The sequence below is a fragment of the Uloborus diversus genome, chromosome 7 (genome assembly GCF_026930045.1).
Source record: "Uloborus diversus isolate 005 chromosome 7, Udiv.v.3.1, whole genome shotgun sequence".
NCBI classification, from domain to species: Eukaryota; Metazoa; Arthropoda; class Arachnida; order Araneae; family Uloboridae; genus Uloborus; species Uloborus diversus.
This window is the reverse complement of record NC_072737.1, coordinates 145083462-145110622: the sequence shown is the minus strand read 5'-3', so window position 1 is coordinate 145110622 and position 27161 is coordinate 145083462. Positions and strand designations below refer to the sequence as shown.

The window sequence follows — 27161 nt, the reverse complement described above, 5'->3', positions numbered from 1 at the left end:
AATACAAAACATTACTTGTTACTTTTGATCAACCTTTGTATGCAAAGGCTAGAGAAATTGTTGCTGCTGTACCTGAAGAATCTGATTAGGGATAATAGGTACTGAGAGGCATCTTATATCCGTTAAATAAGGGATAATGTTGTACTTGTTTCACCATTTTCACCTAATTTGAACCAGAAAAAGTTGAACTTTATATAAAAACGTCTTTTCAACATATTGTATAATTTACAAATTAATATGCGCTTTTTATAATAACAGTTATGTTTTTGAAATAATTGCAAAATAAAAAAAAAACATTTTTGGACCCTTGACCGTGCATAAAATGTTTATATTAAGTGGGATCGATGGGGATTTTTTATATTTCATTTATAATTGTGTATTTTGTGTCTCTGCCAATTTTCAGCTCTATGTGAATTTTTCCGATTTTTTAAGTTTTTTTTTTTTTATTTTGACCTTTGACCTTCCATAAAACTTTTAGTTCAAGTGGAATCGATGGGAATTTTTCATATATCAATCACAATGATGCATTTAAAGCCTGTACCAATTTTCAGCACTGTACGAATGTTTTCAATTTAAAAAAAAAATTTCAATTTTGACTTTTGACCTTGCATAAAATTTTTAGCTCCACTCGGATCGATGAGGACTTTTGACATTTCACTTATAATGATGTTCTTAAGGTCTGTACCAATTTTCAGCTTTATGGGAATTTTTCCGAACTCGAATGTCTATTTTGACCGGGCTATTTGGGGTATTCATGCAGGGCTGTGGAGTCGGAGTCGGATAGATGTTGGGGTAAAGGAGTCGGAGTCGGAGTTGTTCAAAAACATGCCGACTCCGACTCCGACTCCGAGCTTCTTTTTTTTCTATCCTTTTCACTGATTCTCCTTGCATTTTTTAAAAACTGATTACCAATTGGTTCGATTACATGTATAAAAAGATAATAATGAGAAAATAACAGCCATTATGGCAATCAGCTAGCTTGAGTGCTTACCGAATTTTCTGTAGCCGTCCCCTAGTTTGCTTGCTTTTGAACTTAACTAATAGCAACTGTCAGCAAACGATTTTGTTGCCTAACATTTTCAAGTAATCACCTTCAAATAAAAATAGAAATATAGTGTTTTGTTCGATCTCGGTTATAAAATAGTAAAAGAAATGTAAAAAAAATAGTAAGTCGAGGCCCGTAGCTAAGGTTGAAACGTTTAAGGGTGATCGGCAAATTCAAAAAAGTTATGGCGCGAAAGCACGAATCCAAAAGATCCGATGAAATAATCAAATGTTTTTTTTTTCTTTATTAAGACTATTTCTATAAGCTTGGTTCTCACTAAAAAGTATGGAACAAAATAAGTGTAAATGATTTCTTGATTACAACACTCAATAATTGCAGTTAATCTTAAAATCTTCATATTAAGGTTAATTTTAAAGCAGCCAATAAAATTTAAATTAAAAATTTAGCGAAGAAGAAATATAGGTATAGCAAAAGCTATTCGTACAAATTTATATAACCCCGCATTTTGTGTAAAATTAGCTCCTGACGTATATGTGCCCTATTTTCGCTGAAATTTTATTGATGAAATATAATTTAAAATATATTCGCGAAAATTTTCAGAATTAAAATATTTCTATTTTTTTATAAACTCTGAAATTACCTTTTGGTGTCATCTACCAGATGGGTGTCACCCGGAGCAACCACCCCCTCTCAAGAACTTGGATTTAGAAAAAAAGCATTTTTCTCTCAAGTTACAGCTTTCAAAAATTGAAAGCACACGATTTGATCAATATCAATTTGTTAAACATTAAAGGGGGGCAAATTACAGATAATCCTTTTCAAATTTTTTAAAAGGGATTTTTAAGTTATCTCACTTTTTTACTCGTAACTATTGGAAAATTTGATTTTTAAATTGAATTTCTAACGTTGTATGCGTCTTGGGTTTACAATAAAAAACAAAATGCGAAATTTTCATAAAAAGGAATTAATATTTAAATCTCTGTTTAGAGGTTTCAACCCTTCCCCTGAAGGGAGAGAGGGAGTTGAAAAAATACAATTAAAAAAAATAATAAAAAAAATCCGGAGTCGGAGTCGGAGTTGGAGTCGGAGTCGGGCATTTCAAAATCCAGGAGTCGGAGTCGGGGTCGGAGTCGGCCATTTTCCTTCCGACTTCGCAGCCCTGTATTCATGGACTTTGCGATGTAAAGAAGCAAAGAATAATAGACAGTTGATGTCCAGAGTCGCACAATGTGCCGTACTAAGCAGTCGGGTTGCTTACTTCAGTCAAAAGTACTACTTTTAGTCACTGAAGTTGATAGAATGAGCAAAATTAATAAATAAATAATGGACCCAGAAAATACTTTCATTTTCCCAACTGTTATTCTTCAATTCATTTTTTAAAATGTCCGATTTTTCAAACAAGGCACGGCCTTTATGACGTCACAAATCATGCACTTTGGCGCATTAAACTGACGCACTGAATGTTGACGCTTGCTGTCTACCGCATTTCCAGGTTAAGATAATTCAGAAGCGAATTAAATATTGCACTTCACACTTGCTGTCAACCATATCGTTACCACTACATGTGAGTAAAGAAGTGAATTAAGTATTGCGCTCTGCCCTAATGGCTAAAACCCCTATATATATATTATCCGGCGCATCAGCTTAAGATAAGCCATTTTGGATCGGAGCGCGTGTTTGAGTGGTTGTCTTTTCCGGCGAGTAATCGCGTTTGGTGATTGTTCACTGCGAGCGATTATTAGCGGCACGTGAATTGTTTATGAAATAAGGTATTATTTCCAGCAAATTTGGCGAAATCCGAAAGTTTACTGTGGCAACTCTAGCAGCGCAATAATGAAAAATCCGATCCAAAATGGCTAAACTTAAGCTGATGCGTCGGCCTTACTAATGGCAATAGTGAATGGCAGCTCATCATTTGTGATGTCATGCGCAGAAGATGAGTCTGCGCACCGGTTTAAATATTTTTTTTAATTAGTAAACTTTGTCAAATTATTTTTTTAAAAAATGGTCAAATCCTATGTTATTAAGCATGCTCTTTCAGAAAAAAATACTTTTTAAATTTCGGAAACGCCCCATTATGTTACGAGACTTGCTGAAACTATAGGGTGAACCTACCTTATTTCGTGACATACCTTACTCTGTGATACGAAACATTTATTTTACCACGGAGTTAGGTAGGTTGTGTACACTTAATTTGACATGTTCCTCATAGATGGCAGGGTGTTGTCCAAACCCAGGCAAAGCTTTGGAGGTCTCCGGCAACTGGTTTATTGTGTAGCCATTTTGTCAGTTAGAAGAGAACAGTGTGCACGTGGTGTGACTCCTTGCAATAATTAATGTAAGTTTTTATATGTAATCTCTTAAGAAAATTAATATTTCTTACACTAATATTTAAATTAATACTATAATGAATGTGGTATTTATATTAGTTTCTTGTTTTTGTGTGTAATAATCGTAACGGAGGCTTACAAAAACACAGTTATTTCTTATGAAATTTTGCTATTTTCAGACAGATGGCGCCTATTTACAGCAAGCTAGCCGGTGGGAAAAAAGAGAAAGGTGGGAACAAACGGAAGAAATACTCAAAAGAAACACTTCAACTCGCAGTGAGGAAGGAAGTGGATGAAAATTGGTCAGTGTACAAGTCTGCAAAAAATTTTTTCATCCCATGGAGCACCTTGAAAGACTACATAACACGCTGTGAAGGTGACAGTGACAGTGTGGATGTGAGAAAAGTGGGGAGACCGTTCGCTCTAGGCCCAGCAACTGAAACTTCGTTAGTGAAATTTGTCATTAATATGCAGGAGCTTGAGTTTGGTTTGACGGTCAGTCGAATCAGGCACATAGCATACTCCCTTGCTGAGAAGGAGTGTGCTTCAAACAACAAACCGTTTCCATTCAGCGACAAGAAAAAATGTGCCAGTTGGAAGTGGTGGCGTGAGTTTCGTCGCAGATACAATTTAGGCCTAAGAACACCCGAAAATTTGTCCCAATATCGGGCAAACAATTCTAATAGGGTGTTACTCAATGATTTCTATGACAAACTCTCTGAGGTTTATGGAAAGTTTCCAGAAGGCATCAAACCTCAACAAATTTGGAACTGCGACGAAACGGGGCTGTGCTACGTTGTGAAGTCTGGACGAGTTGTTACAAGAATAGGCAAGAGGTTCGTCTATAATCGAGTAATTGCTGACAAGGCTGAAACTCACACCGTTTTACCTTGCATCAATGCCGCAGGTGAATTTGGACCTACTCTACTGATCTTCAAAGGCGCTAGAATGATTGATGGTTTGAAAATTGGGGCGCTTCCAAATGTAACAGTTGCAGTGTCTCAGAGTGGCTGGTTAAACTCAGAGTTATTTCTGATGTGGTTTCAAAAATTTGTCCAGGGGATTTCCTCAGCAAGGCCTGTGGTGCTATTAATGGATTCACATGCGAGTCACATAACTCCTGAAGTCATTGCAATGGCTTCAGAGAATGATATCATAATTGTAACATTTCCAAGCCACACAAGTCATTTGCTACAGCCTTTGGATGTAGCAGTATACCGGCCTTTGAAATTGGCTTGGCAGAAACACCTGAGGCAGTTTCAAGAAGGTAATCCGCTGAGAAGACCAGGAAGATTCGATTTCCATGGGATGTTCAGTCCCGCTTTTCTGGAAGCATTCATCAGAGAAAATATCATTTCTGCATTCTGCAAGGCTGGTGTTTTCCCACTAAACAAGATGAAAATTCCTGATGAAGCCCTGACAACAAACGTGGATAACAGGTGTATGGATGAAAATTCCCTGTCAGTCAGCAATGCACCTGCTACAAAGGAAGGCATCGATGATGTGTTAAAACTACCTGATTTTACAGCACGTGCTCCAAAACCTGCAAGGAAGAGGCGTGATCCATCAGCTGCAGTTCATCTTCCAGGGGAGAAATCATGTGGTAATACTTCCACCGCCAGTACCAGTTCCAGTACTAGTGACACTACCAAATCCTGTGTCAGTGCCAGTACCAGCAGTTTGGTTAAAGCCAAAAAGAACACCAATAAGAGCAAAGGTGAAGCTGAAGATGAATGGTTATGCCCCAACTGTAATGAAAGTTACTACAAAGGACATAACAAGAGCCCATGGATCCAATGTTGTTTTTGTTTAAATTGGTATCATGAAAGTTGCCAGGCAGTTGACTTAAAAAATCCACCAACAGTGTTCATGTGTAGTGTATGTGCACGTAATGAAGAAAATGACAGTGACAGTGATTAAGTCATTACCACGAAGTTAGGTACACTGACTCACGGAATAAGGTAGACTATCACGAATTTAGGTACATGTGATACTTTTTTGGAAAATAATTAAATTACATTATATTATCATGTATTAATTCTGTTTGATGGTTTAATAATTAAGAATAAAGTTTACTATGTCTATGGAAAAAATATCAAGTCAATAAATTCAGAAGAAATTATCGATTATACTGTTTGAATCCTTAATATCACGAAATTGGGTAGGTTTACCCTATGGGTTAACTTTGCACAACTTTATATTTTTTAGTGCACAAACGTCCCTCGTACAACACAGTAAACTCATACCGTGGTGTTATACGAAATGTTTTTAGAATATTTATTTACATTATTTTTTTTTTAAATTAATCACGTATGTACATAACATAAATCAGGGCAATATATACCGTTTTGTATCAAAACCGTGCTTCGTGTTATATCAAAACCGTGTTCTGCGAAACTTAGAAATAATGTAAATCAAGGGAGTGTCTACCGTGTTATATCAAAGTCAAGTCTTGCGGTATAAAACTTCATGGTAGCTAAAACTTGTTTCAATGTTTCAATAAAACAAACAAAACAAGCTATTTACTTCCATGCATATTTTAGGAATTTAACTTGATAAGTTAAGTAACTTAATAAAGTTAGTTAGTTAGGAATTTAACTTTTAAGTTATTTTTACTTCCTTTTACAAAAAAGGAAGTATTGTATTCGCGAAAAAATTTTCACTCAAAAATCGGCCTTAATTTCCATTTTTCTCACCCCCGAATAAATGTTGAGGTTTTTTTTTTTTTTTTTTTTCGACCCGACCACACTTGGATATATGCCTAGGAACGTACAGACACCAGATATATCCATTTTGACAACCCCCGAGCTAATTACAACGAATTTTCTCGCGACGTCTGTATGTACGTATGTATGTGCGTATGCGTATATGTATCTCGCATAACTCAAAAACGTTATGTCCTAGAAAGTTTAAATTCGGTACGTGGACTCCTAGTGGGGTCTAGTTGTGCACCTTTAATTTTGGTTGCGTTCGGATGTTCCTAAGGGGGTCTTTTGCCCGTTTTTGGGGAGAAATCGTTGTTAATTTCGATGTAAACTCAAGTTGTGTTATAATTTGTCGGACACTTGGCGATATATCGCCAGTCTTTTGGTTGCCAAGTTTTGGCGACAAATTTGGAGGATTTTTTTTTTTTAAATTTGGTTTCAGTTTGGCCACTGTTGGTGATATTTAGAGAGTAAACAATTGAATCACATTAAAATTGTCAATGGTGGTAAAATGACATTAAATTGGAGTAAAAGGAAGTCATGTTATGCACACATCAGCTCTTTAACTTAGAAATAATGTAAATCAAGGGAGTGTCTACCGTGTTATATCGAAGTCAAGTCTTGCGGTGTAAAATTTTGTGGTAGCTAAAACTTTGTTTCAATATTTTAATAAAACATACAAAACAAGCTATTTACTTCCATGAATAGTTTTTTTTTTACTTTAAAAAACTGTCTATCGATCTATCTGCTGCGTCACGAAAGATTCACTTTTCGAACATTTGTGAAACAAAATTTGTAGAGATCCTTTCTCCAGTAAAGTCTACGTTGTCGCTGTTTTGATAATATGTTTGTTTTGTTAACCCCTTTCAAACCCCGGAGAGAATTGTGACCCATCCTGCGTAACCCAATAATTCTGAAGTTGTTATTGTTTAGAATCTACCTCTTATTGCTCATTTGAAGTTATCAAAATCTGCCGTCCAACATTCTAATGTTCTATGCAATTTAATAAATTACAGAAATCTTATATTTGTGATGCTATGAAGGTAAAAATTTTAACTTTTAAAGGAAATTCTAGAAGGCCAAATGTTGCACTCTAAGTTACTGGCTAGGTTATAAATATCAGTTTTTTACTTATTATTTCATAAAAAAAGTTTAAAACACTATACACTACTCATCTAGTAACTCTGAATGTTATTAGATGAGTTGTGTTTGCATGCTACTCTACTCTTGAATGCTGATTTCAAAATTTTGAAATCGCATGCCTCCTACATTATAATAATATATTTATGCAATACGGTTGATTATAGGAATTTTGTGAAACTAAGAAATGAAAATGAAGAAGTTTTAGGCATTTAAATTTCACTTTTCTAGTTCGAAGTTGCACTACAGTCATTTAGGATAACGTTTTATAACTTTTAAGTGTACTTAAATTTAAAAAAAAAATTAGAACGCCCATTGCTGTACTCGACAATTAAAGGTATGAAATAGGTTTTCTACTTATTGATTTAGAAAAGAAGTTGATAATAACGTACACAGGACCTTGCATCACTCAGTAGTTCTGAGGTGACTGTTTGGAAGCTACTTTTGGAATTGTTGAAATCGCTCTTCCTATGATGTAATATTCTATGCAGTATTATAATAATTTGTAATTTTAAGATGTGGTGAAGTAAAAACGAAGTTTTAAAAATTTAGAAATTCTATTTTTCTAATTTAAAGTTGCACAACTTTTATTACAATAATTAATTTCCAGTCCCATCTCTGACACGGCTCAAAGTTAACCTAAATTTCAAGTCAACTTTGAATTAGGATAATAATTATTTTCATTAGATTTCAAAATTATTATTTCTCAATTTTTGATAACTATACAATACATTACGAGTGTTCCTCCTCGATTTCAAGAGTTTATAATCTAAAATATCTTATTACAATACACTAGACAGAAAGACTCTTCTAGATTTCAGTAATTCTAAACTCGATATGAATTTGTAGCATAAAATCTCTTATTATAAATATTATACCCGACAAAATAACTCTTTAAGATATCAGAAGTTTTAAATCTCGATATGAAGAATTTGTTATGCATCTAACGTGTCGTATTACACCACTCTCGTCAAAGTGACTCTTCAAGATTTCAGTAATTTTACAAACTCGATATGAAGAACTTTTAATCTAAAACCTCTTATTACGCTACACTCGACAAAAGTATGCTTCTAGATTTCTGTAATTTAATAAACTATGCATAAAGAGTTTGTTATCTAAAATCTCTCGTTACGCTACACAAAATGACTCTTTTAGATGTCAGCAGTTTTACATAATCTTGATATGAAACGTTTGTAATCTATAATCTACTGTTACCTTCGGCAAAGTGATTCTTCCAGATTTCGGTAGTTTTACGAACTCGATATGGAGGGGGGGGAGGGTAAGAGTTAAAGAAATTATCATTTAAATCTATTATTCGTTTGTGAGTCAACCTACCGTCATGGAGACAAAAAACCCCTACCGTGTGCCCTCATGGGAAACAACACAGAGCGTGAGGTCTTGGGCATCGAAGCTTTCGGCATCCGAAGGAACCAAGTCCGTGAGAAACAGTTGAAAAGGACCTCAAAACGGGGATCAATGCAACAAGAGAAGAATGGTTAAAAAGAATACACTCAAAACTCTGTACGTTGGGGTTTTGAAAAAGATTTAGCGAATGGGGAGGAGCCGAAATAGTTTCCATGTTTTTGTCGCGAACGAAAGGCTTAGCCTACCTGTCCGTCACCCACTTCAGACGATAAGGGATTATTTTTTTAGATGACCCTACACACAGATATGTATGTGCATGCCGTGTACTTTTTTTAACCCTCTTATAGAGGTGGCTTTCTTGTTTCCTCCTTTGTGTTACCTGCGTGTTGCGGTACCACAAGAGGAGGCGGGGTAATCCATTTTTACTACGCCATCTTATTGAAATGGATATGCCAGACACGACTGCGACTGTTACTTGTTATGATGGCTTAATTTTTTGGCGACGTGCTTTTTTGCCAAATAGTGGAATCGAAATTGCAGCGAATTGAAGCTCGAACGATACGAATAATCGGACAAAAAAGTTGACTCCTTTTTCCTGATAGTTTTACATGGTTGGCAGCGAAAGCACCTAAATTCCCCCCGTAAAATTTATTCTTTGACCCTTTGGGGACTACAAGTTTGCGGTAGAGTATGGAAATTTTTTGCACGTAACTTTTAAGTCATGGCATAAATAAAATGTATGCCAAGTTTTGTGAAAATTGATCACCAAGAATTGTCGTTATCATAACTGCATGCCAATTATAATATAAAATTTCCATCTGCTTTTCAAAAACCAATTTCTGACTATTTAGTTCCAAACATGCAGAATTCATTCTTAATACAAGACGAAGAGGATTGGTTGTTTTGGAAGATTTCAAAACATAGTTTTCGAATCGTAACATTGAAGATATCGGGTCACATAGATCAGTTTTGCGAGCCCCATTTGATACGCGGGTTGTAAGTTGGGCACCACTGCCTAAGAACACGCTATATCAAGTCACATTTCAAACAATAACACCATACCGCATGGAGCAGATTCGTAGTCCCATATGACCCGCTGGTCATAATTTGGGCAAAAGTGGCTTGGAACATTCCCGATCCAGACACCTTTCAAACAAAAAAAAAGCTTATTTGTGAAACAATTGAGGTAGTGAGAAGTAAAGGCATGTAAGTGGCAAAATTAAAAAATTGGAGATAACCAGTACAAATGGTAGGTGAACCTGTCTTCTCTTTTGGGACAAGAGATTGTACTAGTAGCCCTGGTGGGTGCTGCTGTGCAGCATGATTTAGAAAAAAAAATCAACCTTTAACCAGGACTTGATTTTTAAACACGATTTACTCAAAATGTTCACCTACACCCCTTTGCTTCTCACTACCTCAGTTCTTTCAGCATATTTTGTGTAAATGCATGCGAGATATATCTGTATGAATCATTAGAGATGCAAAGCTACAACTATTTTCTAAAAAATTTATTGGCTTTTTTTTTTTTTTTTTTTTTTTTTCAACTCAAAAATATTTGTATAATAAATGGCATTACCAACACTGGCCCCTTAATTTACTTTTTTTTTTTTTGTGTTAAATATTGAACTATTCCATTTCAGATCAGGCAGGGCGTGTTACATGACCATCACCGATTTTTTTGAAAAATTACACTAGTTACAATTAAGGAACATATAAAAAATCCCAAAAGGATTTTGCAAGAATTTTTTTTTTTTCTTCAGTTACAGCCCACTAAAATTCTGCACAAAATTGACTATTTTGGAAAAAACCAACATAACACTCGATTTGAAATGGATACTATTTCAAAAGTATTTAACCTATTTGAATAATTTTTTTCTAAAAATAAATAAGGACCCATTTTACAACTAGACATTGTTTTTAAAAATTTAGTTAGATTTTTTGATTTCGAAAAAAAATATTGCTGTGGCGAAAAAAAACTGCATTTTTACCCATTTTAGGATTTTTTTTCTCCATGGAAAAAAAAGTTATTTTTACTAAACTAAAGCCCTTACATGACAGTTTTATAGCATATTTTATTATAATCCTTAGATACATACCGTCTTGGAAATAAATTTTAAAACTTTGAAAATTTTCAAAAATCAACGATTTTTGAAGTGAGATTACTCAAAAAACCCATTTTTTTTTTTTAAATATAAAAATTGGCTCATTTGAACCCCTTTTAATGCTTAACAAGTGGATGTACAACGCATCCCGTATTTTTTCCGAGAAAATGTTTCATGATTTTTTGAAAGTGACCATGGCGTGCATGTAAAATAAAAATATCTAATAATATCATTCACTGAAATTTTGATTATATTAATGCCTAATAGCTAAAAAAATGGTGTACTTTATCAGCAACAATGAAAATCTTACTGACTTTTAATAATATACGTGTAACAAACCGCTTTTGATGACCCAGTGCATTTGTCTTTTTGTATGACTGTGCGTAATCATAGAAGAGCCTTTGGTGACCATCTGACTTCATTATATAAATATTTTTCTGCTGATTAGGGCTTAATTGTTATGATATTCATTGCTTATTTCACTCAAATTTTTGTATTTTTGGCCGAATTCACGCCACTTAAGCATTAAAATAAGTTCTGAAGTCTATAATAGGGCTCCTTCACTTCTTTTGTTAGAAGTTGGATCATTGGCTATAATGTCTTTTCTTTTGGCAATCTATTTGGTTACCTCTTACTACCATCTTCAATTGATTACTTTCTCATAAAACAGATGGGTTTTTTAAATTCTCAAACTGTAGGTGAGTTTTGCGTTTTGATTTTAGTGTACCTATACTTATGTATAAAAGTAATCATACGAGGTATGATCCAAAAATTCTGGGACAACAGTCACCAATGACAACCAAAGCGCGAAATAAAAATAGTAGTAAATAATAGTAAATTGTTTTAAACGCATGACACTGCTTTTCCCTTTGAGCTTGGATGTTTTCCCCTGTCATGTAATTGAATTGCACGTTGTAATTCAATTTCGTTGTATTTCATAGTATGTTTTAATTAAGTAAATTTTATATGTGAACATCATTTTCAAATGATGTGTCATTCAATGCATACAATATTTTAATTTTTATATTTATCCATTATTATTTCCTTATTTAATTTTTGGTAGCTAACGTTTAAAACTAAACTGTATTGTTTGATTTTTTTACTGGCATTGTTTTGTCAGGACAAACTTATGAGAAAGCTCTTCCAAGGATAACTAGTCGATCACTCTCTTCACAATTTTACTTTGCTGAAAAATTGTGGAAACACTGCCATTAAGTACTGTAAAAAACAGTTATATCAAATTACAGGAAGTGGCCGATATAAAATGACATAAAAAGCACTTTTACAAAGGAAATGCAATGACCGGATTATTACCGGGAGTCGGGATTCCAATAGCAACCGTTTACATTACAACCAGCAGTTGACCAATACCTCCTCATACTCTCCGCTTTCCTCCTGGTAAGGAGCAGGTCTAAAATTCTACCAACATTGATCCGTATATTTTACCCTTTTTTTTCTAATGGAATTTTGTTATCGTAAAAGTCCCTCCAATGAGCCGGCTTTTTGGTCAATGTAAACAGGCTCAAAAAGAGTCTAGTAGAAGCTACTGCTCACTAAAAATACAGAAATTTTATCCGGTTCGTACACATTATTAAAAACGTCTGATCCAATATAATTTTGATGTAAGGTAGGTGAGCCGAAAATGGCCAGTGTTCCTGAGGCAGAACACTCACAAAAGTGGCACTAAAAGAGATGCTCCGAACTTGAATGGGGTCGTTTCCAAAATTTTAAAAGTATTTTTTTCTGAAAGAGCATCCTTAAAAACATAGAATCTGACCATTTTTTAAATAATTTCTTTAAGTTTAATATTTTTTCAAAAATACTTAAATCGGTGCTCTTTCATCGTTTAACGCTTCTGCCGATGACATCACAAATGATGAAATGCCCTTCAGTGTTGCCATTCACGGTTCAAAATATTTAATTCGCATCTTTACTCACGTGTATTGGCAACGATATGGTTGATAGCAAGCGTAGAATGCAATTGTAATTCGCTTTTTGATTATCATATCGAGGAAATGCTGTAGAAACATGCGCCATAGTGCATCATTTGTGACGTCATAAAGACCACGCCTTGTTTGAAGAATCGGACATTTAAAAAAATTAATTAAAAAAATAACTGTTGGGAAAATAAAAGTATTTTTATTTTCCCAACCATTTTTTTTTTTTTTTCTTATTCGATTAATTTCAGTGACAAAAAGTACTACTATTGACTGAAGGAAACAACCCTATTTTCGGGAACGCGGAAATTCTCAGTTTGCAGAATAAAACTCCAAAGTTTGCCAAATGATGATAATTTTGGCGAATGATCAGACAAAATTCGCCGAATAAGAAAATTTTTGAAAGGTCACAGTGACCTCCCGTGACATCTCATCAGCCCGCCTGAGAACTAATTTCATTTTTTATCATAAACTGCTAAACTGCACTGCAAAACATATATTAGAAGTGCAAATGGCTGAATTTAAAGAGAATAACGTGATCGATTACCATTGTATGCAGTGATTTCGGTTTTAGGGAAGTATATGCAGGATCGAAATGAGAGCGTAGGACCGAAAAAAAGTTTATTGTAATTTTTTCTTTGTAAGTTCCTTTTTAAAAAGTTTGCTTCTTATTCAACATCGTACTCCTCTTATTAGAAGTAAAAATAGCTTACCAATAATTTGTTTTTGCAGTTTAAGAGTAACTTTGACACACTGGACACCTTCGAAGCACTCTGCTACAGTGGCGCAGCGAAGGGGGGGAGTTTGATGGGTGAAAACACCCCCCAAAGCCATTGGTTTTAACATAAATGCAAATTCTAATGCAGTAGTTCATGCATATGAAAGGGCTGTTTTGATCCAAAAACACCCTTCGGAAGGTATTTTTGCTCAAAAAATCCCCTTCAGAAGGTTTTCTGTCAAAAAACGCCCTCCAAAAGGCATTTTTGATCAAAAAACACCCTCTAGAGAGTATTTTTAATTAAAATAAACCCCTCCTGAAGGTATTTTACGTCAAAACAAACCCTCCAGAAGGTATTTTTCATCCAAAAAAAAAAACCTCCAGAAGGTACTTCTGACTGCGCTAGTGCTATGCTCCAAAGTGAAGAACCACAAGCTACAATTTTTAAAATCTATTTTTTAAATAACTAAATTTTATCTTTCAGAAAAAACTGTACTTAATATGTGTTTATGTGTTACAGATCAGTGAATTTTATACAGATCAGTGTAAAATGAATAATATCAGCCAAAAACCTAACCAGAAAACTTTGAAAATTCATCAGAGATTAACTAAGGTCAACTTTAACTCACTAACCTTGTACTCCTTTACTGAATCCCGAACCTTTTCAACCCTTAACATTCTGCAGACCAGGGCTTCTCAAAATTGTGGTCCGCGTATCACTTGAGGGTCCGCCAGACCTTAGTAGGGGTCCTTGGCAAAAAGGTTAAAAAAAGGGGGTTCTTCTAAAAAGAAAAAGGTAAAAAAAATAAATGATACTTAAATTTGGCATTTGAAAACTAACATTCTCACTTTCGAAGTGAGAAGTTGACTCTTCGAAATCTAAAGGTACAATGTTGCAAGATCACGAATAGGTGGTCGAACTATTTTCTGTTTTCGCAAAACTGTGCAGTCTGTCAACATGTGAATATGAATGCTTGATGGACATAACTTCAAACTGCACCTTAAAATCCACCTTTCAGAATATTCACCTCGAAGGTCCGACTAAAAAAGAAATACCTTGGAAACTTGACGATTAGTTCTTTTAAATAGAAATTATTTTAGAAATCATGTTACACTAAATTTTAAGATTTTACCATTTTTGTCAGTATGTGTTTATCCCCATTTTCGGTTTAACTGGAAAACTAAAAACACCAATCGTTGAAAAAGTAAAATCCATTTTTCTAATTTTCTGCAACTTACCGATGCGAATCCGGATTTTCAATCTATGTAGCCAAAAAATTAAATACTGAAGCTGTCTATGCTGATCCTAATATTCGACTTCAGCTATTAACAACTAAACCCAATTCAGTAAACTCTCGATTGTCGGCGGTCGGATTATCCGCGGATCTTTTCACATTTTTTTTTTTTTTTTTAGCTGTCATTAAATGTTTTTTAAACTTATGATTGTGTTATTGTTCGTTTTTACTTTTTACATATATAGGGGAGAGTTTCCCAAAGCAGGTAGGTTTTCAAAGAACGCTCGAAAATTGTAGTTTTTGGATTTTTATCGCAACAATTTCGGTTTTATTTCCTAGCAGGGTTTTTGAACTTCAAAATAAAAAGTGATTTTCGTATTATTTTAAAACCAATATTTATTTATTATCAAACATTACAAACACTTGAGAAACTCGCTTTGCCCTACAAGGGGGTCCAAAGCGGATAAGCTTAACTAATTGTGATTTGGTACACTTGTCAATCAAATATGAAGTTATAAATGATTAAATTAGTTGACCAGCTATCTGCCAATGGAAAAAAATATACATAAAAAAGTTATACTTATCCAATTTAAAGTCAGTACATTTGTTTATAAAGCATAAAGAAATAACTGATTAACTTAATAGACTAATTAACTGCTATCATAAAAAATACTTTTTTAAAGTTATACTTATACAATTGAAATAGAAATCTAAGTCAGCACACAAGTCAAGAAATTATAAATAAATACATGATTAAATCTTATACCCGCTTTGCCCAAAAGCACGTTTTTTATTTCTATAATTATAACCATAAATTAATAATTAAAAAAACGGAATGACCATCGTAGTTTGTAGGTGGATGGTGTTAGAATAACGTAATACTATTGACAATTTAAAAAAAAAAAACTGGTCTTCGACTAATCACGAGTTACAAAACTTCATTTTTTTTTTTTTAGAAATGTACTATTGTTTTCATTTTAAGCCTGGTTGCACCATGCCGCTTCACTGCTGCTTCACTGGGACTGATTAAAATTCGGGGGTGTTTGGGTAAACAGGACATACGTATACATCGTCGCTGACACACCATGCGTGGGCAATGCGAAGGCCTACCCGCTTTGGGCCACCCTCCCCTATTTTTTACATTCAATGTTAGTAGATGCAAGGTAGCAATGTTTTTAGCTAGAATTTAAATGTATGTATGAGTGTTATTCATATTTTTAGCGATTGTACAGTAGTATCGTTGTTTACCTATTATTCGGATTATCCGTGGTTTTCGCTTATCCGTGGTTACCGTACCAGCATATTCCGCGGATAATCGTAAATTTACTGTATATAAAAATTGCGTCAGTTAAAACAACCTTACCTTTCCCCTTAAATCGATGTTTAAATGTTTTGTGAACAGGTATTATCATTTTTGTTTTCTTCTTAAACTCTTACTTTAATGAAATTCAAAAAAAAAAAACTGAGTTACGTTTTCCACTAATTTACTAAAGCCAGCAATTTACTGATTATGACCATATTACCAATTGTGATATTCTACTGATCATGACTTTGTTACTACACCAGTATATTTTTAATCATTCTTATCTTTAATCAAGACTGTTTTTGAAGAATATGTTGTTTCTAAAATGTTAAATAACACTTTTAATCATTTTGTAATTAATTCTTCTTATCATTTATGTTTTTGAAAGTAACATCATTTTCTCTTCAAAATTGGACTTAGAAAAAAAATTCTTTTTTTTTTTTTTTTTTTGAGCAATTACGATTGTTTATTGCTTTCATTTGACTGTTTTTGGCTTGCTATCATTTTATTTTCCCAACAGCACCCTATGCAGCATCACCGTCGACCGGCTCCTCACGATGCTGCTCCTATTGCGAAAACCGACTCCAGGTTGAGTCAATATCCTGCACATACACGCATACATACACGCACGTACACATAAACACACACAAACACATACACACGCATACATACAGACGCCTACACATACACACACCTACACACAACTACCCACACACTCATGCCTGCACACAGACCCAAACACCTATGCCTACACACACATACCCTCATACACACAACTACCCACACACTCATACCTGCACACAGACACAAACACACATGCCTACACACACATACACATACCCCCTACACACAAACACACATACCCCCACACACACGCCTACATACACACACACACACACACACACACACACTCGTGATTCCGAAAAACATAATTTGATTTCAAGAGGTCAAAATTCAAATTAATTTTTTTTTTTTCCAAATTGCAATCAACCTTAATTATGTACACAAAATGTTAACTTTGATGCTGTTACTGTATTTTGTCAAAATTTCAATCAAGCCAACGGTTGTTCCGGGTTTCTTGGTTGGATGGCGTTGAAAAGTCACTCCACATCTCTCACCAAAACCGAGAAGATCTTGTTACCATTCGGGGGAGAAGTGGAAGTGTTGTCTTTAGTTGTCTTAAATCGATTTTCAATTTTGAATTTTTATTGATTTGTTACCTACTAATTTCTGTCTCTTCAACTTGATTTTTAACACGCTTTTATTAGCTTCAACGTTATGTACAGTGGCTCCCAAAAGTGTTCGTACACATACGACTTCCAATGAAATAGGCCCTTATCCATTGGTTAGAATTTATATTTCGGAATAGGTATTTATTTACAAGATCTATGATCAATTTTCAACGAAGCTGCATGAAAATTTTTAATAAAATATTGAAACTTATTTTTTTTTAAAGTCAAAAAACAAAAAGTGCCGGAAATTTTATCTCACAAAAGTCTTCGTACACTTTACAAAATGTCTATATATTATTGAACAATCTAACTTTTTACGAAGTTATTATTTAGTAGAATATCATGCAGTATCAGCAACAGCTCCTAAACGTTAGAGAATATATTTCATTGTTTTTTTCTTTCTTTCTTCCTTTTTTTTTTTTTTTTTTTTTTTTTTTTTTTTTTTTTTTTTTTTTTTTTTTTTTTTTTTTTTTTTGCATAATTTTCGAGTAAGTGTTCAACCTTTCTTCGAGTCTTACTGTTTCTACACTGTTAAAAAAATTTCCTGAAAATAACGGAGAAAGTACCGGCAGCAAAGTTGCCGTAAATATTACGTTTACGTTCAATGACTTTCCGTGATTTAACAGAAGTTCCATTTCTTATTTCTCCGTAGTTGTAGTTTTCCGTTTATAAATTTCCCGTGACTAAACGAAAATTCCATTTCTTATTTTTCCGTTCATTTACGATCTTTCTGTGTTTTAACAGAATTTTACGTTCCTTATTTTTTCATTGTGATATTTTTTCCATTTCTCACTTTCCCGTATTTAAGTAAAAAGATTTTATTTTCAAAAAAATATTTAAAAAGTTATGTCAAGTATTGACTTTTCATTTCATCAAAAATTTAGTTCTTTAAAATGATATATAATACAGATATAGTTAACTTTCTAAAATTATTACTTTTTTTTATTTGCATTTGTTACTCAAAGAATTTTTAAATTAACAACTGGACAGAGAACTTACCTAACATAATTTTTACTCCGAGCATCCGTGACCAAAAACTTTTTATATCAACTTCAGATGAATCAAATTAATCAAATAGTACTAGCAGAAAAATTGATGGATTTGAATATGACACCAATTATCCCTGCTGATACTGTTCGATATTCCCTTCCTCGTACAGTGTCTGGGGTGGCATGGAAAAACATACATGAAAAATATGATATTTTTATTTGCAGAATATGTCAAATAAAATACTATTAAAAGCAGGTTGACGTTATCATTTAATAATATACCTGATAGAGAGTACCGCATATCTATTGTATTTAGTGATGTGGACCGGGTAAATACCCAGCGGGTAGGTAAATATTTTTTGGGTATTTACCCGGGTATTTACCCAAGGCCTGGGTAAATACCCAAAAACTGGGTATTTTGCGAAAAAATGCAAAAAGTGAATGGGGTTTTTTTTTTTAAATCTAAATATGGAATAATTGGTAAAACTGATACATACATATTTATTACACAGTTTGTAATAATTTTTATTGAAAGACTTGATGAAATTTTGAAAGAAACGTATCGTGAATCTTTTTTTTTTCAATGTCATAATTGGAGAAGTATAAGCAATTCAATGATGAACTTCAGGATTTCAAAATCACAGTCTAGGTTAGTCATATCCAATCCAAAATGAAAAAAAAAAAAAAACAAAAACAAAGGAAGCACGAGGGATGTTTGGAAGAATAAACTCAGAAGTTATTAAGACTATGATGTTATTTATTTATTTTATTACTGTTTAAGTGATAATATGGCAAATATAGAAACAGTTTTCACATTAATAAGCAAAAAAAAGAAAGAAAAAAAATATTGTTTTCTGTTGCCTTGCTCATTTGCATTTGCTCCCTGTACTTCATGATGAAAATTTGTTCAAACTATTTTTAATTCATGCAATTAGTGATGTAGGATGGAAGGTATTTATCTTTGGGTATTTATCCAAAGGCAGGGTAAATCCCCTAGTAATTTTCTTAATTAGTAATTTCTAGATTTTCTTTTTAAAACATAAACTGTAAAATGAAAGATTAAAAATAGAAAAATTTATACATTATAATTTTTTTAATTTAAGGCTTAATGAAATCTTATCAAAAAAAACTGTCAGAATTTAGAATGAACTATTTTAGACAATTTCTCTTTTTTTTTTTTAATACTATTTTGTGATTTTATTTTAAGAGTCATTCCATGAATAACACAGGATTTTTGAGACACTATCAAAAGTCTTTACTGCTGCAAGTGCAGCTACCTTTAATTTTTCTTTTTCATTATCAGTTCTTTATCATTTTGAAGCAAACCTCAGCAGTTTCTTTCCTTTAAAATTAATTTTAAAAAAAATTTAAACATTTTCAAACACATTTTACTGAAAAGGGATTGGTCAAGTATTTTTATGCTAACATTTATGTTGTACTGCATTTATTTTTAGTATTAAATTGTTTGTTTTTTAAATTGAAACATTGTAAAACAGCTGTAACGTCTCTTTTTTTCTCACACTCAATACATATGCTTGAAATACAATAAAGAGAGAAAGTCAAAATATTGAAATGAAATAAGCGAACTAAGGACTGATACGTTATCACGGGGTAGACCAGTCACTTAGTTAGCAAGTTCCATTCTTCAGAACATATTTGGTTTGTTTCTTTCTGTTTTTGTATTTTTAATATGTCTGTGTATTATGTTTATATATATATATATATATATATATATATATATGAGATGCAGAATTGCAGAATACGCCTGAACACTTGAACTAGGTTTAGAGGAAATTTCTGCAGAAGATATAGGTAAATAAATAGTTAGAATAAATTGAGCGATATTTCCTTACATTTTGATGTCATGTAAGGATATATTACTTTTCTCCGCACACACCCCACCACTTAGCTGTGAGCCTTAGGTTCCACCGCCCGGGGGGGTCCGCGTAGCGGGCCCCCCGCACGGCTGGGTGCGACGGGTAGGGATATATTACTGGGTTATAAAATACTAGGACCTTAAAAAATTGATGTTTGCTTTTTACTTTTTGTAGAATGGCTTTTTATATCTGAAATTTGGCTATGAGCATTGATTAGGCATATCCAACACATTTAATGTGAATATCATATTAGATTGCTAAGTTGTTTCACACAATAATTCTTTAAATATGTGATCAAAAATAATTTTTGGGCAGGTTATATATATATATATATATACTAGCTGCGTCGCCCGGCTTTGCACGGTCCACCTCGAAAATATAAGTTATGTCAAGTGACGCGAGTTCAATACTCGGACTTGAACCAAAAAAAAAAAGGCCAGCGAAATTTTGCGGCAGATTGCGGAAAACTCCCAAAAAGTAAACATTTTAAATCCCCTGTGATTACAGGAAAAGCCTCAAAACAAAAACAAGAGTTTTACCTGTTCTTATTCGAGAAAAAAAAATGGCAACAGATCTTTCATCTCAATGATTTTCTTCACCGCTATACATTTTAATAAAAGCGTTGTTGCGGAAAGTTGAGATGAAGCACTGAATAATAATTTGAATGGAGGAAAGCCTTCGAAAAATAGGGATTTGATTTTGAAATCTAAGAGTCATAATTAATAGTTTTTAATTGATATCTCCGCTAATTATTATCAGAGGATTATGTTAAATAGCCAAACATGAAGACGGGAAGATTACGAATCCATCGATACCTGGTTCGATGGTCAGTTCACTGTCGTTCGGGAGAAGAAGCTTGGACATAGATAGATAGATACTCAGATTTTATATGTATAAGACTAGCTGCGTGCCCGGCGTTGCACGGGCTACCTAAAAAATGTAAGAGCAGTCCAGTTGATACTTTTGTAGTACACTGACACTAGTTTCTAACGCGTTAAGGAATAAATAAATGCGCGTAAAGCAAGGTTTGCAAAACACCAGTAAAACATATTTTTCCCAAAACACCTCATCAACGTTAATAATCGTTATCAATTATACAAGTTATGAGTACATTTTCAGTCAGCACAAAAGGGGAAAATATATGCATTATCAACTATAATCTTTACTCACGTTAAACTGAATTACATCTGATAGACTATATCGGAAATATTTATGCACAATAACAATCCGCTTTTTACATAAAATAGTCTACTACCCGGCGTTGCCCGGGTGTTTATTAATGCAACATACCACTCAGATAAATATTTGGATGGATTCTATCCACGTGGTCGTACAAGAATTACATCAATCCGTTTTCCAGGTACAAACCCTCAAAGAACTCAAATAACTTGTAAATCACTCATTTACTTCACGACGTGCACGGTCCTCCTCGAAAATGAAAGTTATGTCATGTGACGCGTATTTAACAATCAGGCTTGAACAAAAAAAAAAAAACAGCAAAATTTTGCTGCAGATTACGGCAAAATAATCGAAAAGTAAACAACTTAAACACCCTGATTACAGGAAAAGCCTTAAAACAAAAGCCTAATTTTATTTCTTTATATTCGAGAAAAAAAATTGCAACAGATGTTTCTTTTCAATGATTTTCTTCACGCTGTAAATTTTAATAAAAGCGTTCATCCGGAAAGTTGAGTTGAAGCACTGAATAATAATTTGAATGGAGGAAAGCCTTCGAAAAATATGGATTTTATTTTGAAATCTAAGAGTTATAATTAATAATTTTTAATTGATATCTCCGCTAATTATTATCGGAGGATTATGTTAAATAGCCAAACATGAAGACGGGAAGATGACGAATCCATCGATACCTGGTTCGATGGTCAGTTCACTGTCGTTCGGGAGAAGAAGCTTGGACTTAGATAGATAGATAGATACTCAGATTTTATATGTATAAGATATATATATATATATATATATATATATATATATATATATATATATATATAGTGGAATACATACAGAAAAGTATTTAAGTTGAATATAAATTTTTGAAATAAATACCCCGGTATATACCCTGGGTATTTACCCCTGAAAATAAATACAGGGGTATTTTACATCACTAATAGTATTTAAAAACAGAATCATTGACATGCACGTGAAGAATTTTTGATTCAGATGCTGCATGCCTCCCCCCCCCCCCCCCCCAACGGTATCCCAATTTTTCGCTCGTTGGAATCGCAACATAGATTTTTAGTACATAATCATCATACTTAAGCATATCCATATCAATCAGTTCGTTTTACCTGAACTGTTTTTCCAAGAAACTTGCAATAATCTCAAATAAGTTGTTGGATAAGGGCCTAACAAATTGAATTAAGTACTTATTGTTGCCAAAACTTTCATTGTATTTTCAAAGATCATTAATACACCTTTATTTAGAGTTTTAAAATAGTGACTTTCAGTATTCCAAACTGTGAAGCGAAATCCCCCCCCCCCCAAAAAAAAAAAAACTAATTGATTTTTTCCTATCTTTCTCGCACACCTCTCCGGTAGATACGGCATTTAGCGTTGATGACTTTCAAGAATGCAATGCGTTAGAGCAATAAAAAATAACTTTATAATAGTTCTATAAATTCTAAATAAGCTAACATCGGAATTCTATCAAATGCAGATTAACAAGAAAAATACACTTGTATATTAACATGTACAAAGATATTCAACAATACTTACATGTGACCAGCGGTGCTAAATTTAAGTATCTCCATTGCATCTGGATACAAGTAATCCAATAAATAGCCTTTATTTGAAATGGATAACACGAGATCCTAAAACTATTCTCACCGCTCTAGAACACACAATATGACTAACGAATAGAATTGTTCTAAGTAGTGAGCAAAATATTAAAACCACACGGATATTCTAATACTGACTCAGTAAAACCCATATCAAATCACCAAGACGATCAAAACACATCTGCCAGTCTAAAAATGGCGCCGACATTTTTCCAAACCTACAAAGCTCAAAAGCGTATAAACAATTTTGACATACGAGTACTATTACTCTCCAGACATGAAATAGCAAGCTATCTATTTTGTCTACAGCAACGGAGTTGTTATTCTAAATATGCTTTTAATTAGCAAAATGTAACAGTGCGAATTATAAGCACTATCAAAAGTGATGTTTATCATGACTTGAAGGCTAATCAGAGCGAAGTACAGCACAGCGGCAACCCTAGAGATGGAAAAATTCTGTTTTCGTTACTTCTTTTCGTGATGTTTCTGTTATTATAAGGAAAAAATATGTTTTGAAGCATTACGGAAATATTCTGTTAAAATCAGTGAGAAAACCACCTGAATTTTCAGTTTTTTTTTAACAGTGTAACTCTCTTTTCGATTCAAAGTCGTATTTTCGTAATCTAGCCTCCAAATATCTCTAAATATGTTACATTAAGTTCAAATTTGGAGATTGAAAGGCTATTTTCTAAAATTTAGGACAATTTTCGAGGAATTAGACGCAAACGTTGACAACCGTGTGCTTCTTATCGTTATCTTGATAAAAAAAAATAAAGTTGTTTCCGATAACCAAATTTTGGGCTACTAGTTTAAAATTGCTTTTTAAAATATTTAAATGAACAGCATGGTTCAATATTTCATCAAAAAATTTCAATCTAACAAGTCCTGATGCTGATATGCACCCTCACACAAGAACACCTTCACCTTCCTGATTAACTGATCAAACTAAGTTCTTAAGATTAAGTTCCTAATTTTTTCTTCTATTTACAACTATACAACAATTTAACCAAAAACGTAGAATTTATTTTCATCTGTAAGTGTGACGTTATTCCAAAACGTTTTGAACTTATTTATCAATGATTTTGCGACGCAAAGCGTAAGCTTTCTGTTTTTCGTACGAACAAGAAAATTTCTGACGGAAGAGGTCCCATTCAATCCAGCTAATCAGAGAACTTGGCGAACTATTTTAGGTGAAAATTAAATGTAAAATGTTTCATTAAACTCTGCAGAAACTTTTACAGCACTCAAATGTGTATTTTTCATAATTTTTTTAACTGTAAACTTCCGATCACGCTTTGTTAACTTCGCTGGTTGACCTTTTCTGACCTTGTTTTTGGTCCGATTCTTTTCTTTAAAGCATTTTATCAAACACTTTTTTATAGAATGGAATAAATTAACTAATTTTGAGACATTTCAAACCAATTTACCGCTACTGCGAGGAAAAAATTCATATTTCGAATGGCGTTTGTTGTTTTTTACAAATACCAGTCATTTTAAAGTAATAAGCAAAATATTAGGGAATAAATAAACAAAAAATTAATGCCAAATGACTTTTAAGGGTCAACACAATGCAAAAATAATAAAAAATGACATATTATAATTTTAATCATGGATTTATTCGAAAATATTTGAGTGTACGATGACTTTTGTGGCCTGTTTTTTCTCTGTCTCTTCGTTTTTTTATCCATTTACAAAAGAAGCTCCATGAATGTTTTGAAAAACTACTGGGTTTTATTTAGAATGACATAGGAATGATGTGAAAAAATATTGGACTTCATGTTCGAATTCAGTTTTGCGTTATTTTGGTTTTACTAAAAAATTTCAAAGTGTACGAACACTTTGGGAGCCACTGTATGTATCTTGTAATGGAATCTTGCAACTCAAATTTCGCCCACTCCCTTCGATTGGATTCTTTTGAAATTTGGCACGCGACCTCAGACCCGATGGCAATGCAATATTCTATAATCAAATTAAATAATTGTTACCTATTAATTAACTAATTAATTACTAATTTTTAGTTTATTCCAATTTTACTCTTTTTTGTCATAAATCCAACAATGTGAAGAAGAAATAATTTTTTTTAATGTTAAAAAATGCTCGCAGAAAAATTATTTAAAAATATCTAAAACCTTTGCATCTTCTGTATCAGACAACATTTGCTTCAATGTTCCAAGGTGATCAAAACATGAGTTATAATTGTTTTTAACTAATTTTATGCTGAAATTTAGGCGAGCCTTCAATTGGAAATTCATTGCTGATCAGACCATTGTTGAACAAAAAAAAAAAATTTAATGCATCTCAAATTTTCAGAGTAATATAAATATGATTTCCGCACACATGACTGAGATGGATTAGCTGGATTAGACAATTATTCTACAGACAATTTATTGGGGCAGTTAAATGTTTTTAGTGCTCGGCTATTACACATTAAGGAGCATAATTACTCTTTTTGGATTTCAAGAGACCGCTATTCGAATGCTGCTCGAGAGTTTTAGTAACTTTTTTTTCGAGCAAATTTCATGAATATAAAAGTTTTTGAATTATGTTGAAATGAAAATATTTTCGTAAACAAGTCAAATTAAACAGAAAAAATAAGAAATAAATAATAATAGCTTTAAAAAAAAATTTTAAAAAAAGGTTTTTGAATCAAAATGAAGTAAAAAAATTTCTTTTGATGATAAGTATATAAAGTAATTGACCAAACATTTAATTTTGATGTAACGCAAAAAAGCGTGGGGCTTCTTATCAGTTGTCTTGAATTTCTTCCATTTGATGTCCATGCAAAAATGTAAATTGACAACCCCCACGCTTTTTTGTATAACATTAAAATAAAGTGTTTATTGATTAAGTGTTTCTTAATGTTTATTGATTAAGTGTTAAGTGTTTATTAATTAAGGGATATACTTATCATCCAAAGATTATTTTTTTACTTTTTTGTTCATTTTGCTACAAAAGCGAGGGTTTTTTTTTCTTTTCTTTTTTTTTTTAGTTTTTAGTTTTTAGTTTTTTAAACTATTATTTTATTTCACTTCAGAATTTGTTTAAAAAAAAAGTTAAGCATTGTAAACTACCCTAACTTTTTTTAAAGAGTGATATCCTCCTCTAATTAATAATGGCTGATTTAATTAAATTCAATTACCTTCTAATTTTACAAGTATCTATGCTCTCTAATGACAGGGATCTGCACTGAGCATTGGTCCATGAAAGGGGTCCGCTGGCTATAAAGTTTGGGACGCGCCGGTCTAGACCATAGATAGACTAGATCTTGAATGCCTTTTTAAGACTACAAATTAGAAAAAATTCCGGGGGAGGGCCCTCGAACCTCACCTTCCCGTAAAATCGTCAAAGTTTGTCTAAAACTGCGTTTTAAGAGCTGCAATTTCGAAACAGGGGACTTTCCCAGAACGTCCATCTTTCTAACATACTCGGAGATAAAGTTTGCTTTTAAACCCCCGGACTTCTAGGCATTCTCCTGTTGAAACAAAGTGTTTCAACTTGTAACTAACAGTGTTTTTAATTTTTTTTAAATATTGCACAATACGACCACAACATTACTCTCAGAAATTGTTCTGCCCTGCACAAAAAAATATTGATATTGTTGTCCGTAGTGAAACTTCCTTAGACCATTACTAAGCCGCCTCAAATGTACGGTTTGAGATTTTTTTTTTTTTTTCTTTCACAGAGATCGCGCGTACCAGAAGTAGCAAAACCATTTACTCCATTCTAACTAAATTTTTTCTCAACAGAAAGAAATACATTATCTTATTTTTTACCCGTCACAGCTCATTTTTGGCCCTCTCAACCCTTGGTCTCTTATGAACTTTTTTAAGAGTCGGTCGCGTGAAATTAGCTTCACATCATGAAACTTTTTCTCTTTCTGTAAATCATGTTGAACAAACAGTTCGAGAGTTGCATCGTAATTTGAATTCCCATCTAATATCTCTTGTTGTTTTTTTTTTCTTTTTGTTTTTTTCGTGAGCAGGCTCGCCTTATTATCATGTGTTTCACACATACAGAAACAGAAGATTTCCTACCTGTTCATTTTTGTGGTCTCTTTTTTGAGAAAACTCTAAATGATCAATATCTGTCGCTTCAGACTTTTATGACTTCAGACTTGTTGTTATTTAACGTACAGTAAATCGTGAAGTTTTTTGAGCAACAACTTTCATTTTCCCAAATTCTTTTTTTAAGTTTTGTACCTAATGTCATGACTAAAAATTTAATGTGACGTTCCGAATCGCTTACTAAGCATTTGTATCGTTATGTAATGCAATGTCCAAAACAAGAAACAAACAAATTTTGCTTTTTAGAACACTCAAAACTACCTGTCTTTGTAATTTTGTCCATACATCAGGGATGTCTAAATTCAAACTTCATTCCATAAATACGAAATTCGTTTTGTATTTCCAATAAAAGTAATAAAAAAAGTT

The 27161-nt window shown here is 33.1% G+C and overlaps 1 protein-coding gene across 1 annotated transcript in view; it reads left to right on the top strand.

Moving 5' to 3' along the window:
- The first annotated feature begins 3804 nt into the window (after positions 1–3804).
- LOC129226926 (uncharacterized) overlaps positions 3805–27161 on the top strand; it is a 63825-nt gene continuing 40468 nt past the window's right edge. The window contains exon 1 of the mRNA XM_054861554.1: positions 3805–5072. Within this exon, the coding sequence (XP_054717529.1) occupies positions 3805–5072 (1268 nt within the window). The remainder of the gene's footprint in view (positions 5073–27161) is intronic.